The following is a 21896-nucleotide window of genomic DNA, read 5'->3' as shown; positions in this document are numbered from 1 at the left end:
ATGCATACACTTTCTCCTCAGCTGGAAATCTCTGCAGCTGAGCCGCCTGGGCCTGCAGCCTCACTCCAGGTCTACTTTCCAAACACTTGAGATCTCTGCTTCCAGCAACGCTGACGTTATTTTTCGTTGTTAACAAGCTTCTTATGAATGGCTTGTCATGCGTGAAATATTCACGTGTATTACTTCTTACAGAAACACTCTGAGGAAAATTAATTAAGGATTTATTATTGTGATCTTCTCCATGACTGAGATTTTTGTTATGGGTCAAAAGTACTTCTTTGTCATTTCTTGCATCACATCCCCACTCACTCTCACACTCCTGCACATCTGCACAGACTTCCTTGAGCTCAAAATCCTTGATGCCATGGTTTTCATTTCTGTCCAGTATCACTAGATGGTATAATTCTCCTTTATTAATGTCCTCTCTTGGTGATAACTCCTTGATTGCAAATCCAGCAGAAAGGCTTCCTATTCAATCAGTTGGAAAATAAATATTTTATATTGAATTACATAATTATACAAAAAATGTGTTCAATAACATGTAGAAATATATAAGAAAAAAAGATATTTTAAAAAGTCTGAAAAAAAAAAAGTCTGTATATCACAGTAATAATTAATAAAATGTTTTAGTAACCCATGATAAATCTAGCAGGTAAGTTAGTAAGTAACCACAATTATACAAAATAATAGTCTCTGGCATTCTAAAGGATTTTTCCATAAAAACCAAAGAAAGAATTTACATTCTAGAAGGAACATATAAAAGGAAAAGTGAAATATATGTTGAGAATCACTGAACTTTGTCTATCTCCTGAGTTCTTCCAAGGATATAAAATATGAAAGGAAACTAAATAGGTCCTGCGGTCAGGACTACAGAGGACTTAGCCCCGATATGTATTAAATGAAAACCAGAAGAGATCAAGGGGAAAGAGGACTCCAGAGAGAGCCATCTCAGTCCCTCTCAAACCAAGGCACCAAAACGGTCAATGGTGTCAGAAAATAGGGTATTGTAGGTCATGACAAAGCTTTGCCTCAGCTCTGAATGAGCTGGAGCCTCGCGGTAGAGTGGGAGCTTAAACTTCTATATATTTGAATAACAGAGTGACAAGTTTGAGTGTGTGGGAGGGATTTCCTTTGAGCACCCACAAGAAACAAACTTGTATTCTTCCACAGATCCTTCCCATTTGAGGAGAATTTCCTAAACAATATTTAATGGAGCAGTTTACTTTGTGCCCACCTGAGCTCACATCTTGATATATTCCCACTTGCCTGGATTTTTCCCTATTTTCACTTTACCCTCCAAAGTCCAGGGCTCTTTCCCTTGTTCTAAAATGGAGGTAATATTCAGCTTAAGAGAGATTTCAATTCATAAAGTAAAATGGAGTATGACATGCTATGCTGTTCCAGAACACATGCCCAGCTCTTTGTTCAGCTAAGAAGAAAGAAAATTATAGTTGGGTCTAGAAATGTATTATGAAAATTAGTCAACTGACTGCCTCCTGAATGCTTAGATTATTTTAAGTATGCAGATATCTAGCTCTCTTCCAAGAACTACAGAATCAAAAGCACAAGAGTGAAACCACAGAATGAGATATTTTTAAAAATTTGCCATAAGGCTTTCTGACTGCTGATGTTCTGCAACCAACACTAATCAAGCACGAATGCAGAACTTCTGAAGAAATGAGAAGTTATAGAGTCATAAGCCACATTATGAAGGCTTTTCACTCTGAATCCAAACAGCTTCAATCACTCTCTCAAGAACAGAGATTTGAAACTCTCACAAGCATGCTAGGGGCTCATAAAAGACTCAGAAGGGAAAATGCAAAGATATACAGTAGTTACCGACTTTCAGAGGGAAATTATCCTCACCCAGGGAGAGCAGGTTCCTGCAGGTCTCCAGCATCACGTCCCTGTACAAGGCCCTCTGGGCAGGGTCCAGGCATTCCCACTCCTCCTGAGAGAACATGATGGCCACATCCTTGAATGTCAACAGTCCCTGAAAGGACAGCACATTTCACCAAGTGGACAAGGAGAGAGTTCTGAGTTTGACACAAAATTACAGAAGCAGCTCTGGCTAGAGCAAATGTTCTCACTGATCCATAAGATAATTTTGAGCAAGTTACATTTTTCGATTTTTTTTCAACTGAGGTGAAATTCATGTAACATAAGGTTCACTATTTTAAGGTATCACTCAGAGGCATTTAGTACATTCACAATGTTGCACAAACACCACCTGTCTAGTTCAAAAACATTTTTATCATTGCTAAAGGAAATTTACCCATTAAGCAATCACTTCCCATTCTCCTTTGCCCCCATCCCTGTACACCACTAATGCCTACTGTCATTACACATTTACCTATTTGTGATATTTTCATATAAATGGAATGGTATGAAATGAGCTTTTCTGTGTGGCTTCTTTCACTTAGAATGGTGTTTTTGGTTCATCCATGATGTAGTATCAGTACTACATTCCTTTTTTAGGGCTGAATAATATTTAATTCTATGACTACACTACATTTTACTTATTCACTCATCCCTTGATGGCCATTTAGCTTGTTACCACTTCTTGCCTAGTGTTAATAGTGCTGCTGGAACTTTCATGTACAAATATGTGTGTGACTACCTGTTTTCAATTTTTTTTGGTATATACCTAGAGAGGAATTAGAATCACGTGGTTTAAACTTTTTAAGATCTGCCACACCGTTTTCCACAGCAGTACATCATTTTACCAGCAATGTGTCAGGATTCTCATTTCTCCACATTTTTACCAACACTTGCTATTTTGCATTTTATTATACTCATCCTAGTGGGTGTGAAATGATATCTCTTTTTAAAAAATTTATTTATTATTTTTGGCTGCGTCAGGTCTTAGTTGCGGCATGCAGGATCTTTTGTTGCAGCACGTAGGCTTCTCTCTAGCTGTCGTGTGCGAGCTCAGTAGTTGCGGCGTGCAGTCTTAGTTGCCCAGAGGCATGTGGGATCTTAGTTCACCGACCAGGGATGGAACCCGTGTCCGCTGCACTGGAAGGCGGATTCTTAACCACTGGACCACCAGGGAAGTCCCAAATGATGTCTCATGGTGGTTTTAATTTTGCATTTTCCTAATGACTAATTTCGTTGAACGTCTTTTCATGTGCTTCTTGGCTGTTTCTATATCTTCTATTCTTGAATTTTAGGATCAGAGAAATGTCTACTAGAAGTCTTTTGACCATCTTACAATTGGGTTCTTTGTATTTTTGTTGCTGATGTGTAGGAGTTCATATACTCTATAGAGTAGACCCTTACCAGATATGTGATTTGCAAATATTTCCTCCCATTTGGTAGATTATGTTTTCACTTACATGACAGTGTCATTCAGTGCACAACCATTATTAATTCTGTTGAAGACAAATTTATATATTTTGTCTTTCTGTTTTTTGCTTTTGGTGTCATATCAAAAAAATCCACTGCCAAGCCCAAGGTCATGAATTTTTACCCCTATGCATTCATCTAAGGGTTTTATAGTTTTAGCTCTTACATTTAGTTTTTGATTCATTTTGAATTGATTTATTTACATGGAGAAAGGCAGAGGTTCAATTTCATTCTCTTTCACATGGATATCCAGTTGTCCCAGCACCACTTAAGAGACTATTCTTTTTCCATTGTATATTCTTGGCACCCTTGTGAAAAAAAAAAAAGAATTGACCACAGATGTATGGGTTTATTTGTGGACTCTCATTCTATTGCTTTGATCTGTATTTCTATCCTCATGCTAGAACCCCAGTCTTGATTACTCTAGGTTTGTAGTAAGGTTTGATGTTGGGAACAGTAAGTCCTCCAAGTTTGTTTTTTTTTTCACATTTATTTTGGTTATCTGGGGTCTGTTCAAATTTAATATGAATTTTATTTTATTTATTTGATTTATTTATTTTTGGCAGTGTTAGGTCTTGTTGCACGTGGGCTTTCTCTAGTTGTGGACAGCGGGGGCTACTCTTCGTTGCAGTGCGCGGGCTTCTCCTGTTGCATAGCACAGGTTCTAGGTGTGTAGGCTTCAGTAGTTGTGGCACGTGGGCTCAGTAGTTGTGGCTCACGGACTAGAGTGCAGGATCAGTAGTTGTGGCGCATGGGCTTAGTCGCTCCTCAGCATGTGGGATCTTCCTGGACCAGGGCTCGAACCCGTGACCCCTGCTTTAGCAGGTGGATTCTTAACCACTGCGCCACCAGGGAAGTCCCCAATATGAATTTTAGGATCAACTTTTCCATCTGTGCAATAGAGACTGCTGGGATTTGATGGGGATTGCATTGAATCTTCATAACACTTTGGAGAGTACTGCCATCTTAACAACTCTAAGTCTTCCAATCCATGAACAGAGGATATCTTTACATTTATTTAAGTTTTTTTTCATTTCTTTCAGCAATACTTATAGTATTCATTATATAAATCTTCCATTTCCTTGGTTAAATTCTTATTCTTTTTGATGCTGTTGTAAATGGAATTGTTTTACTTTGAATTTGTTGATTGCTAGGTACAGAAATACAACTGATATTGAGTATTGATACTGTATTCTGTAACTTCAGTAAATTTGCTTATTTCGCTAGTAGTTTGAGGATTCTTTAGGTCTTTCTAAATATGACATCATGTATCCTGTAAATATAGTTTGACTTCTTTTCAAATTTTGATACCCTTTCTTTTCTTTCTAATTTGTATGGCTACAACTTCCAGTACAATATCGAAGTATAGTTGCAAAATGGGGCTCGTTGTCTTCTGCCTAACATTATAAGAAAGTTTTCAGTCTTCCACCGGTGAGTATGATGTTAGCTGTGGGATTTTAATAAACATGCCTTTTCAGATCAAGGATATTCCTTCTATTATTAATTTTGAGTGCACTCTGTTTTTGTTACATGGAGTGTTCTGTACATGTCTGTTACATCTTGTTGGTTTACAGAGTTGCTCAGTCCTTTATTTCCTTATTGGTCTTCTGTCTGGTTGCTCTACTTATTATAAGGGGAGTACTGACGTCTCCAACTATTATAGTTGAACTGTCCATCTCTCTTCAATTTTTGCTTCAAAATATTTGGGGTTTAGTTGTTATGTGCATATTATTTATGGTTGTTTCATCATATTGATGGATCGATCCTTTTATTGATATATAATGTCCTTAAAAATCTCTAGTAACAATTTTATGACTTAAAGTCTATTTAGTCTGATATTAGCATAGCTAGGATTGGTTACTATTTCCATGGAATATCTTTCTCTATCCTTTCACTTTCAGCCTATTTGAGTATCTTAAAGTGAGCATTTTGTAGAAAGATACAGTGGAATCATTTTTTAAAAATTCCTGCAATTGTTGCCTTTTAATGTAGAATTTAATCTATTTACATTTAAAGTAACTCTAAACAAGGGAAGAATTGCTTCTGCCATTTAGCTATTTGTTTTCTATATGTCCAATATTTTGTTTTGTAATTCCTCCCTTGCTTCCTTGTGTCTCTGTGTGCATAACATTTGGATTCCCTTCATATTTACTTTTCTGTATATTTTAAAATTATTTTCTTAGTGGTTACCCTGGAAATTACAGTTTATTAGTTTATATTAAACTAATATCTGAGTTCCAGTTGATACTCACTTAGCTTTAACAGCATATAACAATTGCTCCTATACTGTCCCTCTTTATATTGTTATTGTCAAAAATTACTTCTTTACACATTTTGCACTCAGTAACAGATTTACAATTATTGTTTTACACATGTCTCTTAAGTTGCATAGGAAAAAGTGAGTTAAAAATCGAAAATACAATAATACTGGCTTTTAGGTATGCCTATGTAGTTACATTACCACTGTTCTTTATTTGTTCCCCTGGCTTTGAGGTACTGCTGTTATCCCTTTATTTCAGTCTAAAGAACTACATTTAATATTTCATGTAGGATAAGTGAGTCAGCATGAACTCCTTCAGTTTTTGTTTATGTAGGCATCTCTAAATTTCACTATCAGTTTTAAGGCATACTTTCCCTGATAATGAATTCCTGGTAGTTTTTTTTTTTTAACCTTTCAAACTTTAAATATATTGTCAGACTCCTTCCTGGCCTCCAGTTTCTGATGAGTAATAGGCTGTTAATCTTATTGAGGATACCTGTACACGAGAAGTTGTTTCTGTTTGCTACTTTCCCCATTCTCTTTTTGTCTTTTAAGAGTTGGTTATGTGTGTTGCCCAGGCTCTCTATGTGTTTATCCACTTGAAATTTGTTGAGTTTCCTACATTTGTAGTTTTTAAATAAATTTATGAGGTTTTCAGCTCTTATTTCCTCAAATATTCTTTCTGCCCATTCTCCTTTCCTTCTACGACCCCTATTATATGTATATTAGTATTCTATTTTTTTTTTAACAAATGTTTATCGAGTTCTCATTTTGTGCCCACATTGTTTAACTAAGAATCACCATGTGCATCTTCTTTTATTTTTTTATTTTTTGGCTGTGCCACATGGCATTCAGGGATCTAGTTCCCTGACCAGGGATCGAACCTGTGTCCCTTGTATTGGAAGTGTGGAGTCTTAACCACTGGACCGCCAGGGAAGTCCCCTATACTAGTATTCTTGAGAGTGCCCCAAAGGTTTCTTAGTCTCTGTTCATTGTTCTTCTTTTTTCTACCTTTCTTCTGCTCAGAGTGGATAGTTCCAAGTAATGTATGTTTAAGTTCACTGACTCCTTATTCTGATTGTCAATCTGCTGTCAAAACCCTGTAATAAATTTTAAATTTCAGCTATGGTAGTTTTGGGCTCCAGAATTCCTTTTTCTTCTCTTTTCTATAATTTCTGTTTCTTTATTGATATTTTCTATTTGTTGAAACACTGTTCTCCTACTTTGCTTTAGTTCTTTGTTCATGGTTTCCTGTAGCTCTCGGAGTATGTTTAAGACAGTTGATTTAAAATCTTTATTTAGGAGCCGTCGGTGGTCTTGAGGGGCGGCGCCGCGCTGCTGCCTGTGAGCTGGTCCCGTGGCCAGGCGGGTAGCCAGCCTGAGGGCACGGTGCCATGAAGCTGTACAGCCTCAGCGTCCTGTACAAAGGCTATGCCAAAGCGGTGCTGCTCAAAGCCGCGTACGATGTGTCCTCCTTCAGCTTCTTCCAGAGATCCAGCGTTCAGGAATTCATGGCCTCCACAAGTCAACTGATTGTGGAGTGCTCCTTGAAAGGCAGCAAAGCTTCTACCAAAGAACAAGAATATCTGTGCCATGTCTACGTGACAAACGACAGTCTGGCGGGAGTGGTCATTGCTGACAGTGAATACTCATCCTGGGTGGCGTTTACCTTGCTGGAGAAGGTACTAGACGAATTCTCCAAGCAGGTCGACAGGATAGACTGGCCAGTTGGATCCCCTGGTACCAGCCAGTACGCAGGCCTGGATGGTCACCTCAGTAGATACCAGAACCCCCGAGAAGCTCACCCCATGACTAAAGTGCAGGCTGAACTAGATGAGACCAAAATCATCCTGCAGAACACCACCGAGTCTCTGTTAGAGCGAGGCGGGAAGCTAGATGACCTGGTGTCCAAGTCTGAAGCACTGGGAATACAGTTTAAAGCCTTTTATAAAACGGCCCGGAAGCAAAACTCATGCTGTGTGATCATGTGACAGCAGCCGGCAGAGGCCCCTGCGCTGGAACGTCACCGTCATTCACATCACAACTGCAGCCCCCAGGGAGCAGAGCCGCTGTGGAACGACCCGAGTGGGACAGACTCAACTTCGGCTTTGGAGCTCATGGGAGGAACCGAAGGGTGGAAGGGACCTGGGGGCGGGGAACGTTCAGATTCACATGTCTAGTAATTTGAGGCCCCCTAAAAGTGTATTTTGGGGCCGAATGAAACCATAAAGCTCAGTGACTCCCGTAAAAAAAAAAAAAAAAATCTTTACTTAGTACTTGCAATGTCTGTTCTTCCTCGGAAACACCATCATTAATGCAGTAATCATGGTTAAGCTGCCCAATCTGGAGAAATCCTTAGACATCTGTACTGAAGTTGGCCTGCACAAAAGCAGCCACTATGGCATTTTTTTTTTAACAGTAGAAAGTGTGAAAACCCTTGTGTTTTCATTAAGAGAACAGTCCAATGAGGAAATAAAAGAGAAAGTCATCTCTATGTTTACTAACATGAAAATAACTCCAACACATATGACATGTAAATATTTAAATTTGCAGAATGGGGGGGAGGGATAAATTGGGAGATTGGGATTAACATATACACGCTACTATATATAAAATAGACAGCTAATAAGAACCTGCTGTATAGCACAGGGAACTCTACTCAATACTCTGTAATGGCTTGTATGGGAAAAGAATCTAAAAAAAAGAAGAGTGGACATGTGTATATGTACAATGATTCACTTTGCATACACCTGAAACTAACATAACATTGTAAAGCAACTCCAATAAAAATTTTTTTTTAAATTTGCAGAATAAAATACCATAACAAAACATTTACCAAAAAAAGTTTTCTAAAATCACTTTGGAATATAAAATGCATTTTTATAAGATTTGGGCTAAGAGCTAACAGTTGTACCTAATGGAGACAGTAAGTGATGGTGGAAGACTGTCATGACAGAGAAGCGGATGTTTTACTTCTCGGTCTCTAAACCGCATCACTACGTGGTGCTGAACCACAAATATACACTCATGAGATGTCTAATTTAAAAAATATAACCCTGAACAACAGTTAGTAGAGTCAGAATGTGGCTCCAGGCTCTCTGATGGTAGAAAGTTCTGCTCCTATGTCTTGGCTAAATTATAATCATTTTAGTCTAAAACACCTGCTGCATGAGAGTCCCTACAGGAACACCTGGGTCTTTGGGAGATGAATGCGGTGTGGATAATTTATAGAGCCTTTCCCGTTAGATAATTAATTTGATTCCACTTTTTAAAACGAATTATGTACTAAAACACCCTCTCTACACCTTATTTCTATTTTGGAACTTCCCATTTTATTCTAAAGTACTGATATTTTGGAGTCAGAAACACACTGATTCACTTAACTTCAAAGGCATTTATAAAGTCTGACAAAGCATGTTTCCCCGTATCAGTCTTCCTTCCCAGACCTCCTCAGGTATTTGTGCACAGCAGTACATCACTTACATATGTAGTCTCTTTCATCCTGGTTTATATGGAGCTGAAAGGGCATCCAGAAGGGTGCACTAAACCATCCTCACTGCCCTACCTCACTGACACCACAGAGCCTACTCCCCATCTCCAATCCACGCCTCAGTATAAAACCTTTCACAGGATGACCACCTAAAAGGGGGTTCTTCCCAAGTTCCCTGTCACTGGGTCACAGTGAGATGGAATCATCTGCAGGGAGGTGAGAGGAGACTGAGGGAAGGCCCTGTGTGTGAGTAAATATTTTAGACAGGAACCTTCAGAGACCAAGAAGTTCAGTGCGTCCAAAACGTGTCATTTTAGGAAGGAGAGAACAGTCCACAAAGAATATGACTTTCACCTGGGAAAGGGCCATTCCTTCTTTCTTTCCTCTTCCTCTGAGCTTCTTTCTCAGGTAGGATTATTCTGTGTGACAAAAATACGTTCTTAAATGCTTAGAAGCAACATACCTCCCTCCCCTGCCACAAGTATACACACAGGGAGAACCTTAATATGGGGGAGAGAAGGACCACAGCAACAGGAGGGATGCAGACAAAATAACCTCCTAGAAGGAGACCAGTCAGTGAGCCTGTCACCCGCTTCCTCAGGAAGCCCTCCCTGCTGCTGCTGGAACGCCCGCTGCGCTGCAACTGCGCCGTCCTTGGCCCACTTGGCCCTCACCAGAGGCAAGTGCCTCCTCCCGGCCCCTGGCTCCTCCCGAGGAAGCCAGCATCCAGTGACTGGCTGATGCAGGATAGGACGCTTGTCCCATCCGACAAGTGGCAGCACCTCCGAGGGGCCACCCCAGCTCCAGAGCTCCCCGCGGAAGCTACACTGAAGACTTCAGATTTCTGTCCTGAAGGCGACGGGAAACCCTAAGAGGGTTTAATGCCAAGAGATGACACAATTAAACTTAAGATTTACCCTAAAACCTGTAATTATACTTGTTTCTTCAACTTAATTAGTGGCACAGTATCTATTCTTCCAGGGAACAAAGTATCATCTTCAGTTACTCCATCCTTTCCTCTTACCTACGTCTAATAAATCATCAAATGACACAGACTCTACCTCCTCAATAGGTTTCAAATTCATCCTTTCCTTTCGTATGATGCTTTCTCCCCCACGCCCATCCTCACGTGTCACTCAGATAATTTCAAAGATCTGCCAAGTGTTTCCCTTGCCTGTGATTTCTTCCTCCTTCAATCCATAATCCATACACTTATGAGAGTTCACTATTCAAAATGCAACACTGACTTATTAGTACCTTGTTTTAGCCTCTCAATGACCTCGTCGTGTCAACAGGATCAAATCAAGCTCCTTAGGAGAGACTATGTCGTGAGTCCCCTGGTGACAGGACCCCTGCTTTGCCTGCATTTCTTTCACTCTCTGCGTCATGCTCTGCATCCAAGCAACATTACAGGATGCTAATATTCTCTTCTTCACCCTGACAACACACTTACTTTATTTTGGAATGCTGCTTCTCCTTAATTAGCTGTTGAATTAATATAAACTATTTAAATCCAACTTGAATAATAAAAATAAACTAAGATAAAATGGCTGTAAGAGTTGCCTCTCCTGATTCTTTCTCTTCCCCTAACGGTCCCATTTAATCCCACCCAGAAAGAATTATTCACCTCTGCAATTTATGCATGCCTCTATTATTTAATTTAACAAGGTATGTTTTCAAATATTCACATATCTATTTTCCCTAAAAGAATGTAAACTCTGTGTAAAAGGGAACATGTTTTCCACTCTCGTAGCTTCCATTCGGTTCCACATGCTGGCAACCATCTCCTGAGATCTCTTCTGAACATAATTTGAAAGCCAACCTTATAGTAACAGACTTAGCCAGCTCATCATTCAGTGGGGTCTACTTATAGGCCATTTGAAACAAGGCGTTTGAGTGGTAAGACAATATCCTTTCTTAAAAATTGTATTTATTTATTTATTTGGCTGTGTCGGGTCTTAGTTGTGGCATGTGGGATCTTTTTAGTTGAGGCATGTGGAAGCTTTAGTTGCAGCACAGGGGATCTAGTTCCCTGACCAGGGATTGAACCCAGGCCCCCTGCATTGGCAGTGCGGAGTCTTAGCCACTGGACCACCAGGGAACTCCCGAGATGATATCCTTAATCATGATGACACTTGATGAAACACTTGATGAAAACATAATTATTAGGAAAGAAATATCTGTGTTTCAATGTCTTATTGGAAGTAGGTTGTTGACACTGAATGAGCAGAGGTATAACTGCAGAAGCAGAAGTAAGCATACACCAGTTGGTAGATGTCATTGTGTTCACAGCAATATTACTTGCATAGTAATATCATTTTATTATGAATATCATTTTATTACTTTCCTATTGGATTACTAGTGCTGAAATTTGTCTGTATACCAGAAGGTACAAGGATGTGGCTCCCAACACGTCCCCGGGTGCAACCTCGAGCACTGTTTACAAAGTGGGTTCTATGCCAGCTGGTCCTGGAACCAGGGCATTAACTATGAGGCTATAGTACCTAAGGAGCGAGGGGAGTCCATATTGATGGGGTATTTTCTATCTTCAACAAGTAGCCTTCTTACCCCCTCAACGTAATCAGAGTAGAAACTGTTCTCCATTTGACCGCATTACCTGCCCACTCATACTCTCGTTGATACTGATTAGCGTGGCCACACACAGCAACACATCCAACACTACAAGTTTCCACAAACACATGGTCTCATCTCTTCTTCATAACCTCTGCCTTCGGTAAAACATACTGTGTATTTTTTATGACAAACATCATAAACCAATAAATACTGTGTTTTTTTGCACTCAGTTACAGTGCTCCAATGTTTATGTGAAGATTGTAATTAAGCAATTATTCAAAAAGTTGTCACAAGTCCTTTGGCTCAGTTCTGCTTTCTCATATAGGCATCCTACGTTGTCAAAGGTTCTTCCTAAAATTTGGCCCAAAGTCCAAAACAGAATATTCTACTGAAGAGATGGAGGACCAACCATCTGCGTTTATGTTATTGATGTCGAATGTTGCATTTATAGCAACATATTGTAAAGTCATATCAGCTTTTCTTCCCTATTTTGTTGAAATACAGTTGACATACAATATTACGTTAATTTTGGGTATACTACATAGTGATTTGACATTTGCATACACTATGAAATGTTCATGGTAAGTCTTAAAAAAAAGATCTACCCCATGATACAGAGATAGAGAAAGAGAAGCTGAGAGAAAGGTATGCCTCTGTCTCTGGGCCTATGCCCCTGCCCCTTTCTTAAGTGTTTTTCATACTTGTTGGAGGACTGGGGCACGTTTCAAATTCTAATTATAACTGGGCACTCATTCCAGAAAACTGCCAAATGCAAACACAAGACCAATTTTGAAAATCCTTTCAGGGATCTCACTTGCTCAGACCCAGAAAACCTGGTCTACTTTAATTTCTCCATGTTCTAGGTGGTGCATGAGACTCACAGGGGAAGTAATTTAACCAAGTTACTTTGAAGAAGCCTGAGTTGAGTGAGCAGAACTGAGTATAAGTGGTGGCTTGTATAGGTTTAAGTAGAAAGAGTTTGTCCCAATTCCAGATTACCTTTCATATTCCTTAGTGAGAGAAGCTTCTCTTTCAGGGGTTTAATCAAACACAGACATTTAATTCCTCTACTCCAGAAAAAAACAGAATCAAAAATTCCAAATTATAAATAGTTATTACTGAAGGAGAACATGAAAGAGGGTCGCCTGTGGAGATGAGCGCTAAGCAATCTCTCCATCATGAACACATGGCCTCTGTTGGAACAAAGTTCCACATCAATCCAGCCCATCCTTCAACATCTGCACAGAAAGGACAAAAGAGGACTAGAGGGGAACATCTACTTAGCTGCAGAGTTCAGCTCAGAGCTCACTAATTTAGCATTTTTTCTTAAGGGAAGAAAAAAGCTGTTAAATATTAAACTAACTGGTTAAACTAGGATTTGAGTGTTAAAAGATTATCGACATCCTTAACCACATGCATAGTGAAATGCTGTAAAGTTATCTATCAGACATCAAAGAACAGTTCCAAGTTAGGATATAAGGCATAAAACCCTCATAATCTGAACAATAAAATTTAGAGGGAAAATAATCTGGAAATTTAAAGAAGAGCCACTGGGTTCTGAGATTAAAGTTAAAACAAGTGTGAAGATACATCAAATTTAGAAAAGGATGGCATAAGCCACAAAGGGAGAGGGCAACAGTACTGTTAATGATAGCCATTATAGGGACTTCCCTGGTGGTCCAGTGGTTAAGACTTTGCCTTGCAATGCAGGTTCGATCTCATCCCACATGCCTCGCGGTCAAAAAGCCAAAACATAAAACAGAAGCAATACTGTAATAAATTCAATAAAGACTTTAAAAATGGTACACATAAAAAAAAATCTTTAACAAACAAAAATAGCCATTTTAAAAAAGCACCAAGTGGTGAAAGAAATTCTTCCCCATTTCTTGAAAGGTAAGAGGAGGACCTAGAATTGACTAAGTCTCTGCCTTCTGGATGAATAGGGCTTGCAAATGGAATTATCATCTGATGCAATGATTAGAAAATGCAGATGCCTCAAACACCTAGCTTGGCAACTGTCTTCTGCATAATTAAAACAAGTCAATAAATTTTACATAAATTAGATTATAGAGCCACATGTTAGTACTTCAGGACTTAATATCCCACGTCCAATCTACTCAATACTCACCTAGGTTTGGGGACCCCATTTTCTCCACCACTATGTGCTTTTTTCTCTGTGTATGTCTGTGTCCTTCTGCTTCTCTCTTCTCCTTTGACCATTTCTATGTTTCCTCCTCTCTTTTCTATGCGTCATTTTCTTTCCCTCTCTCTCGATTCCTCCTCCCCCAGACTGTTTGGCCTCACTCTGTTGCAACCTCTGTATCAACACCTGTTGTTCTTTCTCCACAATATTTCTTTTTTCTTTCTTTCTTTGTTTTAAATCCATCCTCTGACAAAGGCTTTCCTGACAACTTTCCATACAGTTAGTCATAAAATAAAAAAATACAGAACACAGCAGACAGTATCTCATACACTAGAAACCAACATGACAGGAGTCCCTTCTCATTTTTCTCATCACTGTAAAAAAAAAGAAAAAAAAACCCCCAAACCTAAGAACTTAGTTTTGGTGGGGCACAGGACGTTGGTCTCCTACCAAATGAACCGAAATAACCCAGCAGAGAATTCAAACCAAGGGAGTAAGATTTGGAGCGGGGTGGAGGGGGGGAAGGCGGGTGGGGGGGTGGTCGTGGTCAGTCTCCACAGTATTTCTGATGCCTCACTAGCTGCATATATTTCCGTCTCTCTATCCCTCACTGGTCTCCCTGGAGGGAGGTGAAGAGCGCAAATCCACCTCCTGAGTAAGGACTTTACCCGACGCAGGGTGGGGTGGGGTGGGAATAGGGGTGGGGAGGGGAGGCGGGAGTCACACAAAGGTTTGAGAAAGGGAGTCAGAGTAGGAAGACATCGCTGCAGGAAGTCAGTGTCTACATGGACCGAAGGCAGAAAGTTGGGGCCGGTACCTGCCTCAGAGCGATTTAACCGGAACCGGACCCAGACTCCTGGGACCCGAATCGAGTCTTCTGCCGACGCCGAGACAGGCGAAAGAGCAGACTCAGAACAAGAGCGACGAGCGCGTTCAGGGGTTTTAACTTACCAGGAGACCCCGGAAACCCGGGTGTGGTGGAGCGGTGCCCGAAGACCGCATAGCAGTTTCCATAAAAACCTAGACTTAACTCTCCTAAGTGCCCGCGCCGCGCCGCGCCGCGGGATTCGCTTCCGGGTCTGCAGGGAACTGCGCGTGCGCACCGGGCGGGGCGGGGCCGGGGCCGGGGCCGGGGCCTGGGCCTGGGCCTGGGCCTGGGCCGGGGGCGGGGCCGTCGAGGGGCGCGTCTCGGACGCTCCGGCGGGGGGAGGCGGTGTCTCTGGTGTAACCTCCCTGCGGGAGCTGGGTCTGACCACCCCCTCCCCGCACCGGCCCCTGGAAGATTCTGGTCTGTTCCTCTTCCTTGCGTACAGGCTCTGCGTTTCTATTTTGAATCCTTTGAACGTGTCTGGTGTCCTTTGGAGCCAGGCTACGTGCAGGATTAGAGATGCGCGGGCCACTTGTATTGGAAGCGGAGAGTTGAGAACGGTTTACGTGAAAACAGCGAGCGGTTGAAGATGCGGATCCACCAAGGGCGGCACGAGCGCTGGGACCTTGGGGGCGGGGCTTGGCGTTGTGGGCGTGATCCCGGCACTTCTGAGACCCCAGGCAGTTACAGCTTTTTATTTAATTAAGCGAAAGCCTGAGTTTTATTTAGAGCAGGTGATGGAAACTGGAGTGACAGGAAAGGCAAAACTGTGCCTGTGCGGAATGTGCAGTTTTATACTCACTTCCCTCCAGAGCATACTTTAAACTTCTGTCCCCCATTCACTTGGAGGCATCAAAAAGATCAGTGAGGAAAAATTTCAACCCCAAACCTGTCATTGTCTGAGGTACTCCGTTGGAGACTGTGAGCAAGGAGTTGGTTATAGTCAGGAGCTGGAGAAACAAACTTTAGGAAGGAATTCAACCATATTTTTGTATTTTACTGTATAGATTTTTCTTTCCTTTGACTTACATCATGCTATAGGATGTGAAGAGTAAGACCATTTTGATAGAAATTTCCATTTCCCAAATATCAACTACTAATGATGTTATCTTCAGTGTAGTTCTGCTGCTTATTAACTTTTCTTATGCACTTTGGCATATTTCTGAATTTTTAATGTCACTGATTTATCAGTTGTGAATAAACATATCTCCTTTGTCCCAGGCTCCCGGTGCAAAACTTCAAAAACCATTGGAATTTCCACTAACTGAATCACTGTGCTGTACGCCAGAAACTAACACAACATTGTAAATCAAGTATACGTCAATTGAAAAAAAAAAAAAAACACCTTGGAATTTCCTGAATGATAGGAGTGTCTTTGCTATTATACTAATAAGGCAACTCTGAATGGGGGTTCCCTACAAAGCTATGGAATGGGAGCCCGGACATCAGAAAGACCAACCAGGTGATCAGAGGATTGAAACATGCAGCTGCCCAACTTCTGGAGAGAGGAGGGAGGCTGGCGATTGGGTTCAATCACATGGCTGGTGATTTAACCAATCATGCCTGGTAATAAAACCCTGATTAAAAACTCTGGACAGAGAAGCTGGAGGGAGTTTCCTGCTGGGGAACAGAAGCTACTGAGCCAGGAACCCTACCAGAACCTGCTCTATGTATTCCTTCATCTGTTTTTTTTCTTAGTAAAATGATGTCAAATGACAAAACAATGTAGTAACTAGTTTGATGTCCTTTATTCAAGGGAAAACTGGATTTCCCGTCGCCCCCGGCGCCCGGCGCCACGCCCAGACAGCAGCCCGCTGCAGGTTGTCGAACCCACCAGCCTGGGAGACAGTGGCGGCCTTCATACATTTTTATTACATTTATTCCTAAGTAGTTTATTTTCTTTTATCATTTTGTAATTGCATCCTCAGTTTCCAAGTGTAACTTGTCAATTCAAATTTTTGTACATACGTAATCACTTATTTTGTATAATTTGAAGCCATGTCATGGGTGCAAACTGATTTGTAATATAATATCACTGAATTGGCCCCATTTACTGGAATGATAAATTGCTAAGCTTATGTACAATAAGAGCTGGTAGGTGTAGGAAAGTCAAGGTGGAGATGAAGTAGAGGTGAAAAGAACACTGCTTCCCTACCCACACATACAATAAAAGAAATTCCATAGGGGATTTTAATCCCATATGGGGTTGTATTCAGGTATACAATACATGAAAACATTACTATTTCATCACTGAGTGACATGGGAATAATAAGGCAAAGGCTAAAACAGATTCTCAAAACTTTAATTTTATTTTTCTTACATAAAATTATATACATTTATATGCTGAGACTGCATGATCCCAGTGTAAAATGCAAATCAGAGTATATAGAATTAAATATAACAATATATTAATATAAAGCCAATGGCTATATCTATATTATATTTAATATCCTCTAGGAAATATAACAAACTGAAATCTATGAAGTAGGAGAAAATTTAAAAGTAGGTACATAAGGTGAAACAGATGAAGAATAAAACACATGGGCAAAAAACATTTCGTATCTCTTGACTTCCAGTTTATCTAAAGTAAATAAAAAGCAAACAAAAACATGTGGTGGCATCACCTTCATTTCATCAAACTGAAAAATATAAACATTTCTCAAGGTAGATTGTTATTAAAGGTTTGTGGATATCTGTCCTCCACGGGCTGGAGTTGAAGGAGGGAAGAGCTACAGCCTTTTCCGAATGAAATACATGTGAATGTATTTGCAGTTCCATGTGAATGGACATTGCAGTTCCATCCCTATAAGCAAAAAAAAAAAGTAATTTAAAACAAATATTCCATCTCTGGATCAGTAGATTCGTGTGTTCAAAAGATTTCACAGAACTATAAAGGTAAGGTGTTAGGATAGCAGTATTTTCCAAAGTTATAGAAAGGTGTGACATATCATAGTAGTTAAGAACATAGATTCTAGAATCAGATCATGAGGGTTCAAATCTCAGTTCCATTGCCTGTGTGACTTTGGGGGAGTTACGTAGCTTCTCTGTGTACCTAGTTCCTCACTGGTGGTAAAAAGGAATGAAAATAATATCTTTTATATAGATTATATCATACATACTTTGTTCCTTCTCCAACTCCTCCTTTTTCATTTGCTTATTAATTTTCAGAAGAATTGTACATAAATATTATTTAGTTTGGGAAGCATCAACAGAACATGATTTCTGAAATTGTGTAGTAAATCGGCCATCGAAATAAGAACTCTACTGACTTATAAATTCAATATTATTTTTGTTAGATTACACTCGAGTAATGGTTGTATATACTGCAAAGCTTAAACCAATACCATGATTATATTTTGTTTAAAAACTACCCTATAGAAACTAAAACTTAGTCCTGAAAAAAAAAAAAAAAGTTTTTTTTTTGCCACTTTAAAGTAGGCAAATGAATATGAATTACACCGTGATATTTGTTCTCATTATAAAATAATGTTTGACTTTCCTCACTCTAAAATAATGCCAGTGTAGAATGTGCACCTCAGCGCTAGCGCTCCTGAGAGGCAAGAGGCCTGCGGGGTTAATACAGCAACTTGATTGTCCTAAGGCACATCAATTGTCTAACACGAATGTTAAAAGCTTTGTAATATTCGTCCTCAAGGAAACCCAGATTTCACCATTTTGACTCAAGTTTTCAAGCTCCTTTCCTATGACCACCCCAGGTTCTAGCGTTTAGGAGGAACACCCTGTGTGAAAAACTGGCCCTGCCGGTCACCTTGGAGAATCTGGGCAGTTGCAGGGCTTTGCTCTTTTTCAGAACTGCAGTCTCTGCTGAATAGGCTTGGGTACTCTTAGTTTAAATCAAGCCTGATCCACTGACAGCCTGTCTAGGGAAGAGGTAGGCTGTCCTTGGAGCACGGACCTTCTCCTCCATCCCCGGCTGGACTCCAGGGAGCCCGCAGTGGGGTTGGGACGAGCCAGCCCTCAGCAGGGAAGACATAGGCCGCCTGGTTGGCCATGGCGTACGTGGTCAGCACCGCGGTGCACAGAGGCCCCCGCAGCTGGGTCAGCTGCTCCCAGGGCAGCGGGGAATAGCCCTTCTGGTTGTGCACATTAACTATGTTCTGATAAATGGCCTCCGACATAGAGCGCAGGGAGGTCAAGAGGCTTTCCCGAAGTGGGGGCGGCTGGTCTCCTGGGGACCTGGATCTGGGCCTCTTGCTGTGCCCAGGGCGCCTCCTCTGGGATCTCCTGGGGCGGGCATCCCGGATTTCTTCACTCTCCCTGCTGTGGCCAGAGTCAAGGGCCTTCTGTTTCTTCTTTTCCGGAGTCGCACTGCGCTCATCTGGAGAGGCCCCTGCGGAGCAAGCATGTAGGTGAGAGACCTGCCCCATCGATTCTCACGGACCCCCATTCCCAGGATCTCACAGTGTTCCTTCCGTAAACTCCACCTCTCTCCTGCTCCTGCCCCGCCCCCTCAGCTCTAGAATGAGGTGATGCTATGCCCATCTTGGGCCCTTCAATGCTCCCTGGATCCCAGAGTCTCCAAACGGCTTCAGCCATTGAACACCGCCCTTTGTGCCCACGCACTGGATAGGTTCCCTGCTTTCCTCTCTGTACACCTCGGGACCCAAAAGCAAGATCCTACCTGTTGTCTCGCAAGTGCCGACCCTGGAATTGAGCTTCCTCTTCCAGGAGATCTCCGGACTGGAGCCGCGTTCTGAATCTGTGGATCAAGTGAGAGTTTCAGTGACTGCTTGCACCCGGCACGCTGGAAACCTAACCTATCCCGGACACACAAGGAGCCAGGATCCCAACCAAAGCTCGTGTCCCATCCTACAGTCCAGGATGTGCAAGGCCTGGCTGCCAAAGCTCACCCACTTCCCTGCCCGGGGAGACTGACTTACTCCATATGCCCTGTCCCTCCTCCCCAGAAAAATGAAATCTTACCTGACAGAGCAGTGCAGCTGTTTCTGTCTTGTGTCTCGCTTTCCTTCGAATTCTCCTCCTCCTCTGTCTCGGGCTCTGACCCTGGAGGAAAAGAGGGATTGAGATGACTGTCCTCCCTCGAGGGACACAGAAGCCCTTAGTCCACCCCTAGCCTGTATTTGTGGGCAGTTCTCTCTACCGAGGGCGTTCAGACACGTGAACTGGAGCAATATGTTTCCAGGGAATCATTGCCAGAATACTTAAAGCCCCCATAGGGCTGGGGGACGTCTCCCATCACCGATCTCCAAATAAAAGCCCAACAAAACACAAATTCGGTATCCCTGATTCCATCCCTCCTTCCAGCTTCAGACAAACAGACCAGGACCCTATCTGGCCTTTGGTCGTGGCTGTCTCTTCACTGGGAAGAGAATGTCTTGCCTTTTTCTTCGGAGAGTTTCTCCTCCACGTCTGAGCCCCTTTCTTCCATGGAGTTCTGTTGCAACTGGGAAGAGAATATTTTGTCTTCTTCTTCGGAGAGTTTCTCCTCCGCATCAGAGCCCCTTTCTTCGATGGAGTCCTGCTGGATGGGAGGCTGGTCAGTGGGGTGTTCCATGGAGGGGCTGTGCGGGTGTAGGTCTTCAGTGCCCGATTCCATCTTGAAGCCCAAACGAGAGGTCCTCTCTCAGAGCGGTTCAGAGTCAGAAGTGTCCACAGGTGGGATGCGCCTGCCTTTTATTAGACCCTCATGGGGCGTGGCTTGTTCCTATTGGCTGATTGGATTCTACAATCCTATCACTTATCCCAGCCTGAGATGGTGTGAGATTAGGAACCTTGTTGGTTGTGGTTGTACCGGGGAACCCGACACAGGAAGAGAAAGTGAATCTCTGCTTACCCTTAAGACCACTTCAAAATGTTAAATGTTTTTTCAGTCTTGGATCATCCATCTCAAACTTCTCCTTTGGGTGGGGGTTAGGTGGGACATGGAGATGATAGACTTGAATGCAAATCGTAGAATTATGTATTTGTCTAATAAATAAGTTGGAAACCATCAAATCAGTTCTAGGAGGTAATCATTTAAGGATATAAAAAACAATAAAAGACTCCCAGGCTTTATAACACAAAATTATTTCAAAAAATTTTAAATATCATTTAATACCCAGTTCATATTCACATTCTTCTAAATCTAAATTACTCAAACACATTTTATTGGTTTTGGGTTTTTTTTAGCCAGGATTTAAACAAAGTTCCTACATTAAAATTACTTCTCATAACATTAGAACTGGTACATTTTGTCTGAAAATATCATTAAAAGCAGTTACAAAATGGAAGCACATACTTATAATTCCCATCACTCAGAAAGAAATTGTATCCAGATATATAAAGTTTAATTTCTACCAATTAAAAACAAAAGGAAACTATTCACAATAAATTGGAAAACAATTGACAAAACAATTCACAGGTTAGTAAACTCATATGATGAAAACTATGTTACATTACATACAGCATTGCTAATAATAAAGTCAATGCAAATAAAAACACCACCAAGTTTTCACATACATACTACTAATAAAAATTCAGATGTTACCCCGTGTGCCTATGATGTGGGGAACTGGAGAGTCTCCTCTGGAGTTAGTGAGATTTTGGGGCTTAACCACTTCAGGAGATAACATGATTATGCAAACTAAACCTGAAGCTGCGTGAAAATGATGACTCAGCAATTCAGCTTCTCACTTTCTGTTTATAACAACAAGGATATTGCCCAAGTGTATTCATGGGAGCATTGATAGTGGAAGGAAAAACATAAATGCTCACCAATAGGATCAGGGATTATAACCAAGAAGTCCAGTGCATTGACACACAAAAATTACAAACAGTGGTGAAACACAATGAACTATAGGTACATGTGTAAAAAGGAGATTTTTCCAAAACAATTGGGAGAAAAGTCCTGATAAAATATTAGACAGTATAAGGACATGTGTATAAATATTTTGCATTTGCAGAAAATAATATATGGTGTTCAAAGTATGTACATATATGCTAGAATTTCTTAAAATTTTGGGAATGAGAAATATCAAATTATAGTTGATTGTATCAGATACATACATATGTGATCAAATCAAAATGCAGAAGAAAAGTAAACAGGAAATAAATATCTCTTAAGGTCTTGTGGGTGAGAGACCGGCCAGATCAATTCCCGTGGACCCCCATGTTTCGATCTCATGTGATTGCATTGTGTTCGAGGGCTAAGGGAACAAAAATGCCCAGTGAACTGATAAGGCATCTTTTTTTT

At 41.1% G+C, this 21896-nt stretch overlaps 3 protein-coding genes, 2 long non-coding RNA genes and 1 pseudogene across 7 annotated transcripts in view; 3 read left to right on the top strand and 3 right to left on the bottom strand.

Moving 5' to 3' along the window:
- LOC309648353 overlaps window positions 1–21896 on the bottom strand; it is a 351118-nt gene that overhangs the window by 13659 nt on the left and 315563 nt on the right. The gene's annotated exons all lie outside the window — the stretch shown is intronic.
- Window positions 1–21896, top strand: part of LOC309648210 (zinc finger protein 677-like) — a 205574-nt gene that overhangs the window by 97458 nt on the left and 86220 nt on the right. The gene's annotated exons all lie outside the window — the stretch shown is intronic.
- The window catches only part of LOC309648115 (zinc finger protein 525-like), a 219054-nt gene that overhangs the window by 162138 nt on the left and 35020 nt on the right, over window positions 1–21896 (top strand). The window lies entirely within an intron of this gene.
- LOC309648330 lies at window positions 205–14885 on the bottom strand. Of its 2 annotated transcripts, none has more exons than XR_014256587.1 (4): window positions 14767–14885; window positions 9453–9517; window positions 1840–1993; window positions 205–468 (listed from the first exon to the last, which is right to left on the bottom strand). It is a non-coding gene; the product is annotated as an uncharacterized lncRNA (long non-coding RNA). The 2 variants fall into 2 exon arrangements; XR_014256588.1 differs by having other exon boundaries at window positions 1867–1993.
- Window positions 6911–7997, top strand: LOC309648287 (synaptobrevin homolog YKT6 pseudogene; annotated as a pseudogene). The gene has a single exon. The product of its transcript is annotated as a synaptobrevin homolog YKT6 pseudogene (transcript).
- LOC309648262 (protein FRG2-like) lies at window positions 18102–21128 on the bottom strand. The gene is made up of 4 exons (XM_082436740.1): window positions 20045–21128; window positions 19628–19708; window positions 19326–19403; window positions 18102–19034 (listed from the first exon to the last, which is right to left on the bottom strand). The coding sequence occupies exons 1-4, from the start codon at window positions 20259–20261 to the stop codon at window positions 18565–18567; spliced, it is 846 nt and encodes a 281-aa protein (XP_082292866.1). The 5' UTR covers window positions 20262–21128; the 3' UTR covers window positions 18102–18564.

The sequence above is a fragment of the Balaenoptera physalus genome, assembly GCF_965194825.1.
Source record: "Balaenoptera physalus genome assembly, chromosome: 19".
NCBI classification, from domain to species: domain Eukaryota; kingdom Metazoa; phylum Chordata; class Mammalia; order Artiodactyla; family Balaenopteridae; genus Balaenoptera; species Balaenoptera physalus.
The sequence above is the reverse complement of the archived record's forward strand: the minus strand, read 5'-3'. Positions and strand labels throughout refer to the sequence as shown.